Here is a 13,214-nt window from a genome sequence, read left to right as displayed (position 1 = left end):
CCAACGACCAACCCCCACCTTCTTCTTCGCCAACGCATTTTTTATGTTGACGAGGGCCCTGCAGCACCCCATCAAGAAAAATTCTGCAAGTAACTTACAAAACAGGCAGAGAATGAGCCATAGAAATCCAAAGACAGACCTATTCGCTTCTCCAATGCTTGTTTATAGAAGCACTTTTGTCACTTATGCATGCACGTACTGCATTAAATGAAACACAGTGAATGAATATATGACTATATGACTTCATCTATATACCTTACTCTTTAATTATACTGTCATATTATTGCTTCTAAATAGTGAACAAAACACTCATCAAATTGTAATGAATGTGACCTCTCCTTACCCTGGTTTTATAAAAACTGAGGCAAAGGTGTAAAATATCTCTTAATATAACTATTACAGTCAGACTTAAGATTTGCTGGAACAGGTCTGATGGGATACCTGCTCTCCGGGGCAATATCATGTATTCATGTCTAAAAAACCTTTTAATGAAAAATACTACCTTAAAAGAAACATTTTCAGGATTGACATCCATTCAAGATGACAGCCCTAGACATAAGGAACGCCAGGATCCTGTTTGAAAACACTTGGGACCTAATTTCAAATTTACCGGGGCGGATACCATGCAAGTGCTAGAGATGTTTGCCCCTTGTATGGACATAGGTCACATGAAGTGGCTTCTACATCTATACTGGGAGCTGCTTCAGGGGAAGCAGCGAAACTGTGATGGCCAGTTTGCTAGCTTGTAGAGTGAGGGGCATTTTTTGACTTTTGTAGGTCCTGGACCCCCATGGTTTACATGGTGGTCCATCTTGGGCTCCGTGGACACCAGTGGAAATAGGGCATGAAGTACCGATGGAAATATTTGGTACCTCTGTTGTAATTTCCACTGTGGCGGTGGTCAGAAACCAAGGCTCTCAATTTCCAAACTGCATTTCCCTGACCTCTCTAGAAAGTCTGATACCCACGAGTATGACAGACGAGACCCCCAACATATTTTATTTGACATCCCTTTTCTACCTGTATCTAAATAAGGCCCTAAGCCTTGAAATTATGTTTTAAGCAGGTACCCTTAAAAGAAGCTGGCACCAATAGGAAACCACCAATAAGTCATCTATAGACATGAAAAGTATCAGTCAATGATCATACCAGCAGCTTGTGTTGACATGTTCTGTTTTACTCACAGCTTCAATATTTGCAGAGAACTTTGGACCGGAGTTCCGAGATGGAGAAGGCTTTTTTTCTGTGTTTGCCATTTTCTTCCCAGCAGCCACAGGTATTCTTGCGGGCGCCAACATCTCAGGAGACTTGATGGTATGTAGTTTATTTACTCTAGCATTACTGAAATGTAACAATGGTATTTCTATTGAAGCAATGACTACTTACCATCCTGTCATATCCTATTGCAAATGTTAAAGGCATTAACTTCACAAGATTTGTTGTAATACAAAACACTTCGAATTGCATCGTAGGGAGATTAAGGAATAACAACCAAATGGCCAACTTTACAAAATCCATAACAAACCACTTTGAACCAAGCAACAAGTAGGATTAAGCAATCCTTCTACTGCAGGAACCCATATCTCAGATCAGGTGATCTATGCCCATCAAGTGTCATCAAGGAATGTGCAAACATACTTGATTCAACAATATCAAAGTCAACTCTGGATGCAGACCCGCAGCTAGTTAGAAACAAGTCTCGGAGATTCCCTTTGTGATCAAAATATTTAGAGAGATGCCTAATTCTCCATTAACCAAATATCTAGGCCTCGGTTCACAAAAAACTACACCCAGAGAGTTTTGCTCTTGCAAGGGTATAGACATACTCATATTTTGGCAACCCCACATTTCCCCAGGTTACACCAAAAAGCTGCACCTTTGGCTTTTTTCCAGCGCCTGTCATGCAGAAGTTTTGTAAAAGGACTAGGCATTCCCACAAAGAAGAATTATGTGCACAGCAAAACTGCACATTGTGGAAAGCGAGCACAGATTTCCCCCTGCTAAACAGGTCAATTACTTATGTTTCCTTTTCCAAGCTTGGTACAGTTATAGTCTGCAGTTTCGGTGCAATAAATGTAAAATTCAATCAAACCTGGTCTTAAATGAAACTGAGTCTTAGATCTACGAAGTTGAGTTTGCAAGTGGCCAAAAGAGCTAGTAGGAAAGAGAGGAGAAGTAAAGGAGAAAGTGAGTGAACCTCAAGATATTTGTTACGGATGTTCGCGTGGAGGGTAACTGACTTTACAAAGCTTGACGGAGGGCACTGCTGTTCAATAGCACATTGTATATATCCTCAACATAGCTCCTGTGTTACTTCTGTCATGACAGCATGAATTTACAGACTCTTGTATTTCTTTAAGGATCCTCAAGGAGCTATACCCAAAGGAACAATGTTGGCTATTCTGTTTACAACCATAGTCTACATAGCAGTTGCGATTTGTGCAGGTAAGAACACAAAGCTGTTTTGTTAGGACATAACTAAATGTTAATTTCTAAAATGTATGATTAACTTTGCCAGATTGCCTCAATGGCTACAGGAGAGCCAAGACTGTGCAAGGCTATTCTCACCTCACTCAATCAGGGAAATTATAAGTGCACTACTCAACCGTGAGGGTCTCAAGGCGCTGGAGGGAGGTCCATTTCATTCGAAGAGCCAGGTCTTCAGAGCCTTCCTGAAGGTGTTCAGGGAGGGGGCACGTCTGATGTCGGTGGAGAGCTCGTTCCAGGTCTTTGCCGCAATGTAGGAGAAGGATCTTTCCCTTGCTCTGGCTCGGCGGAGGCGTGGGGTTTTGGCGAGGAGGAGGTTGGTGGAGTAGAGGTTTTGTTTGGGTACGTGGAGGGTGATTCTGTCGTTGAGGTATTGGGATCTGGTGTTGTAAAGGCATGGGTGAGTATCTTGAAGGTGACTATTTTCTCGACAGGGAGCAAGTGGAGCTTGCACAGTTGTTGGCTGATGTGTTTGTGTCAAGGGATCCCAAGGACGAGTCTCGCTGTGGTGTTCTGTATTGTCTGGAGCTTGCGGAGTAGGAAGTTGTTGATGCCGGAATAGAGGGTTTTTCTATAGTCCAGCCAGCTGGTGATGAGTGCGTGGGTGACTGTCTCTCTTGTCTCGGGGATCCATTTGAAGGTCTTACGGAGGATGCAGAGGGTGTTGAAGCAGCTAGAGGTGATGGCGTTGGCCTGTCGATTAATGGAGAGGGAGGAGTCAATTACGATGCTGAGGTTCTTGGCGTGGTCTGTGGGGGATGGTGGTCTGCCGAGGGTGGTGGGCCACCAGGTGTTGTTCCATGCCGAGGTGGCGGTTCCAAGGACGAGAACTTCTGTCTTCTCCGAGATGAGTTTTAGGAGCTGTTGCTCATCCTGGCTGCGACGTCCTGCATTCCTTCCTGGAAGTTGAGTCTGTGTGTGGTGGGGTACTTGGTGAGGGAGTGGATGATCTGGGTGTCGTCGCCGTAGAAGACTATGCTGAGGCCATGCTGTTGGACGATGGCCGCGAGGAGAGCCATGTAGATGTTGAAGAGGGTTGAGCTCAGTGATATACCCTGTGGGACTCCACAGTTGATTTATATGGGTTCGGAGAATATGGGTGGCAGTCTTATTCTTTGGCTCCTGCCAGTGAGGAATGATCTGATCCAGTCGAGTGCGGTGCCTTGTATGTTAGCATTTGTGCGTTGGGAGACAGCATCAAAAGCTGCTGACAGGTTGAGTAGAATCAGGGCTGAGGTGTGGCCTTAGTTGAGGAGGGACCGGATGTCATTGGTGGCTGCGAGAAAGGCAGTCTGGGTGCTGTGGTTGCTTCGGAATCCAGATTGATAAGGGTCGAGGATGGCGTTTTCTTCGATGAACCTCATTAGTTCTGCGTTGACTGTCTTCTCTGTGACTTTTTCTGCAAACAGGAGGAGCAAGATGGGCCTGTAGTTCTTAAGGTCCATCGGGTCTGCTGAGGGCTTCTTGAACAGGGGCCTGACGTCTGCTCATTTCCTGTGGTCAAGGAAGGAGCCGGTCTCGAAGGTGGTATTGATGGTGTAATGTGACACAGATGCGATGGTGGTGGCGGCTCTGTGGTCAGGTGTCTGCAGGAGCCCCAGAGTGAATACCCTTCATGGTTGCGGCGATCTCCTCTGTCGTGATCGGTGTCCAGGCAGAGATGGTGGTCTGGCTGGTGTTGCAGCAGGGCGGGTTGACTGCGGGGTCAGGTGTGTGGTCGTTGAAGTTGTCATCGAGATCCTTTATCTTTAGGTGGAAGTAGGATCCGAGTTTGTCGCAGGGGTCCTGGGAGGGGGTGATGTCCATGGCTTTGCTTCAGGGCTTGGTGAATTCCTGGATGTTGCTGAAAAATTCCTTGCAGTTGTTCGAATTTGCGAGGATTCTGTTGTGGATGAAGGTCCTTTTGGTGGTTCTGATGCATTGCTGGTATTCCGTCATAGCGTCCTTGTAGGTGGTGGAGTTTTCAGGTGTTTTGTTGTTTCTCCAGTTCTTCTCCAGTCATCTGTAGGTGGTCTGGCTTCTTCAAGATCGGTGGTGAACCAGGCGGCTTGACTGGGGCTATGCTTGTCGGGGTTGACCAGCGGGGCAAGCTTGTCTGCGCAGTTGGCGATCCATATGTGGAGTTCTGTGGCCATGAGACTGGCTTCGGTTACAGCGGAGGGAGTATTGTTATTAAGGGGGGAGTTGGGCTGTTCCTCAGTGACTCTGCTCCAGTTCCTACACGGGGGATACGTAGCGGGTTCTGGTGGCTTGGGTTTTTTGACGAGGAAGTGTACGCAGTGGTGGTCGGTCCAGGGGGGCTGCATGGTGTGGCTGAAGTGGAAGTTGTTACTTCCACCGAAGATGGGCTTGAGGGTTTGTCCTGCCTTTTGGGTCGGTGCAGTGATGACTTGCTTCAGTTTGATGTAGGCGAGGTTGTCACGGAGGGCGGTGGAGTTGGGGTCGCTGAGGTTGTTGAGGTGGAAGTTCAGTTCTCCAACGAGGATGTAGTCTGTGGAGGCGATGCCGTGGGGTGCGATGAGGCCAGTGATGGTGTCAGCGAAGAGTGCTTGGGGGCCGGGGGCGTCTGTAGGTGAGGGTGCCACATAGTGTGGAGTTAGGGCTGGTCTGCATCTGGAAATGCAGGTGTTCGGCGGCTGGGATGTTTTCGCTGGAGGTGGTGAGGGGAAGGGAGTTTTTGTGTGCGATGGTGATGCCTCCTCCGGGGTGGTTGGGGCCTCCTCGACTATAATGTATTTTAAGAGGAAACCAGGCAAAACTAGTAAAAAGGAGCACTTGGTGTAAGACTATTTACCATTCCAGCAAGCATGTCCCAGCTTACAACACCGCATTGTAACTGAAGACCAAATGCACAAAGGGCCTCAGCACTTGTGGCGGCAGCCACGCAGTTGTGGCTGGGGGCCTGCACCCGAGGAGGGACCTCCACATTGCAGTTTTTCATCGTGGAGGTCCTGCCACAAGTGCGAGCCCCCTGCCATGACTTTGAGGCCTATGCCATGAATGCAGAGGCTCCTTGTGAAACGGGGCCTCAGTTTACAAGCTTTCATCAATATGATGACCTGTCTGCAACTACTTAGCACCAGCAGTCACTCATCTTACTGCGGGTGGCATGTGCAAGGTTGTATGTCAATACGACACGTACTTTTACCCCGCGTGCCATTACAACACGGGCTTTACAACGCATGTCGTTACCACGACTTGCGCTGTAGGGTGCTGGACTTAGGAATAGCTTACGTACAGTAGGGAAGGTGTTGGAATAGTAAATCTACTATTCCTTAGCCTAGAGGGCCCTCCAGCGCAAGTTGTGGTAACGACTTGCGTTGTAAAGCCCGTATTGTAATGGTAGTGCGGTAGTGCGGTGCGGTGCGGTGCGGTGGTAATGGATGTTCCCCATGTGCAAAGTTGGGTACAACAACTTTAACAAAACACCCCAAAGAATAAAACACACACCTCTTCCACTAATTGTTACTGTACAACTAAGATAAGAACTCTCTTGTGGATACCACATTGTTTCCAAGAATTTTGGATTTCGTTTTTAGCTTCCGCTGTGCTTGTGAAATCTCTTGTAATTAATATATCCTACTGTATTCATTCGCTTTTGTGTGGATTTTATTTTGTTTACTTCACCCGACTGCACGCATTTTAAATACTTCTACTGAAGCTGTGCACATTGTTTAAGCCCCATTCAATGCCCAGATAAGATCTCTACCCACGGAAAAGGTCATGATGATCAAATGCTAAATGTTGTAATAAACACTACGTTTTAAAAATAAAGTTAAGGGGCATGGCCAAGATGACGCCGAGGTAGGACGTGCCTCGCTGTGTCTCCTGCCCGCCGCAGGCCTAAACTGTGTCCCGGGCCCTTAACAGAGAGCTGGAGATACAGATTGAGGCGGCGTAACCTGGTGATGTCCAGGAGCACCAAGTGCCTGATCGAGAACATCTACAGAAGCCCCAGAGTGAGGTGATCTGGTCCCTCGGGCAGGAGCAGTGCAGAGGCTGGGAGACGAAGCTCAGCTGGCAGGGCCTGTTTCCCGGGCATCGCTCCACGTCAACAGAGGTTCGGCTGGAGAGCGGAGAGGCGCGGGGGGTTGCTGGCTGTGCCCGACACCGTGGCCGGCTCACAAGTCCAGCCTTGAACGACCACTCAGGTGAGAGCGGTCCCATTTTGGGGAAGGAGAACAGGAAGGCAAGCGCCTACCGCTAGAACAGCGGCACCCATGTGCCTTACAAGCAAGCGCCCTTGGGGGACTGCAGGCGGGCCCTACTCTCTTGAAATGGCCAGGTGCATCTGTCCAGGTCGGTGTGGAGTGGTGGTGGGTTGCCAAGCGGAGCACCTGAGAAAGAAGGACCAGAGTTGTAGTGATTGGGCGCTGCGAAGGAACGACCTTTCCCTACAGAACATCTGAAGACAGGGCCGGGCTGGCTTTGAGGAGATCAGCCAGACGGTGAGTGCAGCACGGACCAGGCAGCCAAGGGTGAAGGCCTGCTATTATGAAGAGAGGGTCACAGAGAAAGGCCCCCACACAACACCTCAGCAATATTGAGGAAGCAATAGAATGGTCCAGGGTGCGAGAGGTGACCAGCCCTATTTCTGTTCTTGACTTTGCTGGGAAGACTGGCCTGGTTCCATGGGCGAGCAACATCTGCTGCTTGCAGCAGCAGGGAGGACCTGTAGGGAATTGGAGATGGCCCCCCCTTTGTGGTGCCGCCAGGCAGATTGGCCCAGGCTATAGGTAAAACGGAAGACCTACGAGCACAACAGATCCCAGGCAGCTGATTGCGGAAGATGGGAGCCGGGGAGTGACTGGAGACGGGCCTCCCTCTCGCTGATTTTGCCGTGTGGGTCAGCACAGACTTGTCTCCAAGACGGAGTGGGAGAACGGGCGGGGCCCTTAGTAGTGTGCAGTTATTATCCACCAGGGCTCTGGGTGGTCAGCTCCTTGCTGCCGAGTTGGACCCCTAGGAAGAAGTGAGCCCACAAGAGAGGAGGGAGGCCCAGGTGGAGCGGACACCCCTCAATGAGCAAGGGAAATCCATTAGCGCAGCGGCATCTGGGGACAGGGATCATGAAGCCGTACCCCGTCCTCCTATGGAGCCAATGGGATGATCGGCCTGAGCCTTGGAGTGGCAGAGGCACAACAGCGATCCATGGGCTGCACTGCAGCATCCCTGCAGCATCCCAGAGGTTAGTAGCACCTGATGCTACTAACCTTTGGGTATAGGACCCCAACTGCACTAAACACTGACAGAGGGAGGATCTCCGACGGGACACTTCTCATTTGGCGACTGGCCACCCCAAGAAGAACATCGCCCTTAAAGACATGCTCTCCCTGCCAACAACTGGCCTGGCTGGAGATACGGCCCAGCAACCAGATCAAGCAAGGGATCGGTTGCACCAGACACTGAAGAGCCTGTGACACGTACTTTCCTGGAGGCACTTTTCACTACTCTCCGGGAAGACCTCCAATCACTAAAGAGTGAACTATCACAAGATATTAAAGAGGTACGGAGGGATGTGGATGTGCTGGGAGACTGCATCATGGAATTGGAAGACAAAGAGGGGGGCCAGGAAGAGGAGACTGAAGCGCTTCACAGGAGGTCATCCGTCTCCGAGAGCAACATATAGGCTAACAGTCTCACTTGGAGGATTTAGAAAATAGGTCTCAGAGGTACAACATTCATATTAGGGGAGTGACTTCTAAAGCGGAAGGGGATAAAATCTTCAGTCTGAGAACTTTTCCATCATATTCTAGGAGACACCCCAAAACAAGAATTCAACAAGACCAGGCCCACTGAGTGGATCTCCCCAATCAGAACTCCACTAACCCCCGGACATCGTGGTCTGTGTGCATGATTTCCAAGTCAGGGAGGAGATCATGTGCAAAGAAAGCAATATGCATCCCATCACCTTCCAGGGGCACTCCCCATCTCTCTTTCTGGACCTCACGGCCCTCACATTACAAAAGCGAAGAACATTTTGACCAGCAACCGCGCATCTCCGCAGTTTCTTACTCGTGGGGTAACCCCTTTAGTTTGATCTTTCGCTGGGAGGGAAGGCTCTACCAATTACGTTTGCTAACTGAGACCTGCTGTGTGTTGGGACTTAAACTCCCAGGGGAGCAACAGGCGAGGGGGCTCTTCCCTCTCCCTCAAAGGGAGCGACAGCCTGGCTGGAAAAGACAGGGACAGCGGCGCATATCAAACAAGCCCGATCCAGAGGAGATAGCCTAAGGACAGCAAGCACCCCTGGAAGTAGTACCATCAGCCCTGGTGAGACCTGAGGGGTCTTGAAATCCGGGACATTTCATAGCACCTTATGAAGCTTCGGGCCGGGCGGCGGGATGATCGGCCACATTTGAAGCCCCACTGGACTGGCCATGCAGCCACACCAGGTTGAAGGACTGAACTTAAGACAAATTTCCAAGATGTTCTCTGTTTTTGTTAACTTGTTTTATTCATGTTTGATATGGGGCACATACTCACGTTCACATAGGGCACACGATCGACTAAATGACAGTGTGATGTCGGTCTCACAACGAACAAGCACCATCCCCTGGGAATGTGGTGGCATCCTAGCCGGGAATACGCAGGACACCCTTCTTTTTATTTATTATTTATTAATTTTGATTAAAGGTTGGTTTTCAGAAAAAACATATAATGCAGCACGTAATATACATATTGAATGCCATTGCAATATTCCGTACAGGTCATTATTATCCACTGGTTACATTATCACATAGGGCAGTATTAATCATACTAAATTCGAAGGTCGCATGTGGCACAAAACCAAGAAATCAGAAATTACATATCAAAAAGGGAGAAAGGTTAACAACAAAAAGAAAAAAAAAGGGAACCCCAACTTGTGGGAGAAACAATCAGCAACGCATTATATGATAATATGGTTAAATGAAAAGTCACAGCAACTAGCCCTTGAGCAGCAGTATCCTGTTAAAGGAGGAATATGTAATATTAAAAGACAACATTATGACCACACGCCCCCACCTACACGATGACCTCAAGTGCAGACCTACCACTCCCAATCATGAAATTTGCCCGAACCTCCTGTGATAACACCCTAGGGCATATCTGCATCATCGTCTCCCAAAACTCAGGCTCGGACCCAATCCTGAAACAGATCCCAGATGTCTTCGGGTTTGGACGCAGCCGGTATTGGTTCCCAAAATGTATTCAGTTGTTCCTGGCAGAGTGTGACGTCTGCTACCAGCATTTTGTGTTTGGGACCCCAGTTATCCCCCAGCACATGGCCACCCGTCTCTTCGCCAAAAGTAACAGCATAGCTAATAAACGTCTGGATTCTACTGGCATATCTTTTGTGTATCCCAGTAGGCCCAGCATGGGCGATAGCTCCAGCGGTAGATCTAATATCTCATTTATAAATGCAAAAATCTCCACCCAATATTGCGCTATCTTGGGACAATGCCATGCCAAACGGAGAAAGAGGGCCTGTGGTGCATACATCTCCAAGAATCTGTCATCTTCCTGAAGACCCCTTTTGCCTGAGTTGAGCAGGCATTCTATAGTATCTATGCAGGAAATTAAAGTGGATCTGGCGTAGCCCATAGTTTGGGGATACCAGCTCCAGCTGTCCACAGCATAACTTCCATTGTTCCTCAGACAGGGGTGTGGGTAACTCTTTGTTCCAGCCCTCTAATGATTTGTATCTGGCTCTGGGGTAGTCAGTTTGCATCGTATTGTATAGACAAGTGATCAATTTGTGTGGGGAACTATTAGTCATCAACTGCTCTAAAGCATTCAAGGTGGGCAGGGGAGAGGTAAAAGAATTGTGTAATCTGTGACACGTGGGTCTGATTTTGTAATATAAAAGCAAGCCTGAAAAAATGTGTGGTGCTCGCTTCTGTTATAACTGAAGGAGAGCGAAAGGTGTCAGCTGGATATAGATCAGCTAAGGTGGTCCAGTCCAGCTTACCAGCCCTGAGCATCTCCCCCGATCCGCCATTGTCGGTATGAAGGGATTATGTGCAAGAGGAGCAGAAGGAGCAAACAGCACCTCCTGTCCAGCCCTTGAACACAGCTGATTCCAAGCCAATCGAAGCGACTCTGTAGTATCTATTTCATTTCTCGATCTCTGGAATTTGGAAAGAATTGCCACATTTAACGGTGTCAGCGCGGCTCTATCTAGTTCGATCGCTATATGTGGTTGGAAAGGAGTAGGAAAAACCCGGTGGTGCAGAAACTGAGCTTGCGCACAGTAGGCGTAAAGAGAAATATCTGGTGCTCCCAGCCCGCCCTGATTTAGGGGTAAAGTTAAGAATTCCCAAGCAATTTGAGCCTGCCCTCCGGCCCATACCAGCGATATTAATAGGGATCTGAGTCTATGTAGAAAGGTCTGGGTAAGAATTATGGAAAGATTGACAAAGAGGTATAGAAATTTGGGAAACAGGACCATCTTTGTGATGGCTATTCTACCCGCAAGTGAGAGTGGTAGTCTCGCCCATGTCTCGAGTTTGCTCTCTAACCAACTCACTGCTCGCTCAAAATTCATCGCTCAGAGTTCTGGCATATCCTGACTGAGCCAGACCCCCAAATACTTAACTGGGTCCTCTGCCCATGTCAGTGGGTAGTCCAGTGTGAATGGGACCGCGCCATCAGTTAGAGGAAGGATTGAAGATGTATGCCAATTGATCTGTATCCCAGAGAAACTGCAGAATTTGATTACTTCCTGGAGCTTGGGATGTATGTTATTTTCGGGGTTCATAAGATAGAGCGTAATATCATCCAGATAGAGCAATATGGTCAGACCTCTAGTCGAGAACCCCACTCCTCTATTTGCGTGATGCTGCCGAAATCTGGCTGCTAGGTGTTCCATTGCTGTGGCGAAAAGAAGCAGGGACAGGGGGCATCCCTGTCTGGTGCCTCTTGTTATGGGAAACGCTCAGAGAGGAGACTATTAACTCTCAGCCTAGCTGTGGGACCTGTGTATACGAGCCTGATTTGAGCTGTAAAAGTAGGACTGAGGCCCATTCTTGTTAAGACAGCAAAGAGGTAGGACTATTCGGGGGTGTCAATGCTTTGGTGGCATCTCATAGTATCGCCACAGCTGTGAACTGGGGGTGCAGATAGTGTAGCAGAGCAAAGAGTGTCCATAGGTTATGCACTGTTGACCTGCCTGGTATGAAACCCAACTGGGCTGGCCTCGCTATCAATGGGAGCAATGGTTGTATTTTTTGAGCCATTAACTTTGCCAAAATTTTATTATCCAGATTTATAAGTGATAACGGATTATAGGAATCCCGGCTTGTTGGGTCCTTAAACATCCAAGAGTCTCGGGGCTAGTATGTCGCTATAGGTTTTATAAAAGGAGGCTGGGAGGCCATCAGCACCCGGGGCTTTATCATTAGGAAGACTGTGAATCACTCTTGTTATGTCCTCAAGGGTGTAAGGTTCATCTAAGTATTGTCTATGCGCTCTACCAAGCCATAGCAGCTCCAATGAGTCAAAGTAATCGCACAGCTCTCCCTGCATGTTAGGAATGGTAGACCTATAAAAGTTAGCATAAAACTCTGTTAGATGCTTCAGTATTTGTTGTGACCCCCTGATAAGATCCCCCTCCTTGTTTTAATTCAGTGATAATGTTGGTGGTTCTCGGGGGCCTAAGCATACCGGCTAGCGTTCTCCCGGGTCTATCGACTTCCCTGTATCGTCTAGATACACTATATTTCCCCATAAACTTGACCTCACGGTCAGCTTCTTCCATATAATCGGAGAGCAGTTCTCTAGCTGTGGCCATATATGACGCATTATCAGAGGTAAAAAAATTATTATCGCTATCTTTCAGCTGATTCTTGAGTGTATGAAGTCTCTGTCTGATTGATTTGAGTACCCCAGCCTGTCTCACAATACAACTTCCCCTGATGACTCCCTTGAATGCCTCCCACAGTGCCCCCGCTGTCTCGACTGAACCCTCGTTCTCACTGAAGTAGTTGCTGATATCTTGTCGAATCTCCTCACGGAATACTTGATCAAGCAGCGCTGTACTGGGAAGTCTCCACAAGAAGGGACTCCTCAGCACAGTGAGAAGATCTAGTTGTAGCAGACACAGGGCGTGATCTGATAAGGTTCTGGGGAGGAGGGAGGCGTCAGTGGTCCAAGCCGCACTATCTTGGGACACTATCCAGAAATCCAGCCTGGACCATGCGCTGGGTTGTGCAGTTATGCATGAGCCTTTTGTTTTATTCTGATTTCGGACTCTCCAGATATCTACCAAATCATTAATATGAATTAAGGAGTTTAGTTCTGTGCTTGCCCAGGGATGTAAACTGCGAGATGTACCTCTTCTATCTAGAGAGTCATTTAAAATTGCATTGAAGTCTCCCCCCAGACTATTGTGTTGCAGCCCAAGCCTGCAATGAGGGCCCAGATCGCGTGAAATAAATCGGGATCATCTGTATTGGACACATATATTGCCGCAAATGCCATCTCTAATTCGCAAATAGAGCCCTTGAGAACAATATACCTGCCTTCAGAGTCAATGTGTGTATATGTTGTTGTCCAGTTTAATCCCCTGCGTGTCAATATGCCTACTCCCCATGAATAGTTAGAATAGCTGTGGTGTCCCGTTGTGCCGTAGCTTAGTACTAGACGTATCAAGAAGATGTGTCTCCTGTAGGAAGCAGCATTCTATTTTATGGTGCATTAAATACATTTGTATCAACCTAGCCTTACTGTGGTCATTTATATCTCTG

General features: G+C 48.2%; 1 protein-coding gene across 1 annotated transcript in view; it reads left to right on the top strand.

Moving 5' to 3' along the window:
- The window catches only part of SLC12A1 (solute carrier family 12 member 1), a 436,328-nt gene that overhangs the window by 156,294 nt on the left and 266,820 nt on the right, over window positions 1-13,214 (top strand). Inside the window, exons 10-11 of the mRNA XM_086958279.1 lie at window positions 1,187-1,314; window positions 2,361-2,445. Coding sequence (XP_086814405.1) covers window positions 1,187-1,314; window positions 2,361-2,445 — 213 coding nt within the window. The remainder of the gene's footprint in view (window positions 1-1,186; window positions 1,315-2,360; window positions 2,446-13,214) is intronic.

Source organism: Lissotriton vulgaris, chromosome 2_1, assembly GCF_964263255.1.
Source record: "Lissotriton vulgaris chromosome 2_1, aLisVul1.2, whole genome shotgun sequence".
NCBI classification, from domain to species: Eukaryota; Metazoa; Chordata; class Amphibia; order Caudata; family Salamandridae; genus Lissotriton; species Lissotriton vulgaris.
The sequence above is the reverse complement of the archived record's forward strand: the minus strand, read 5'-3'. Positions and strand labels throughout refer to the sequence as shown.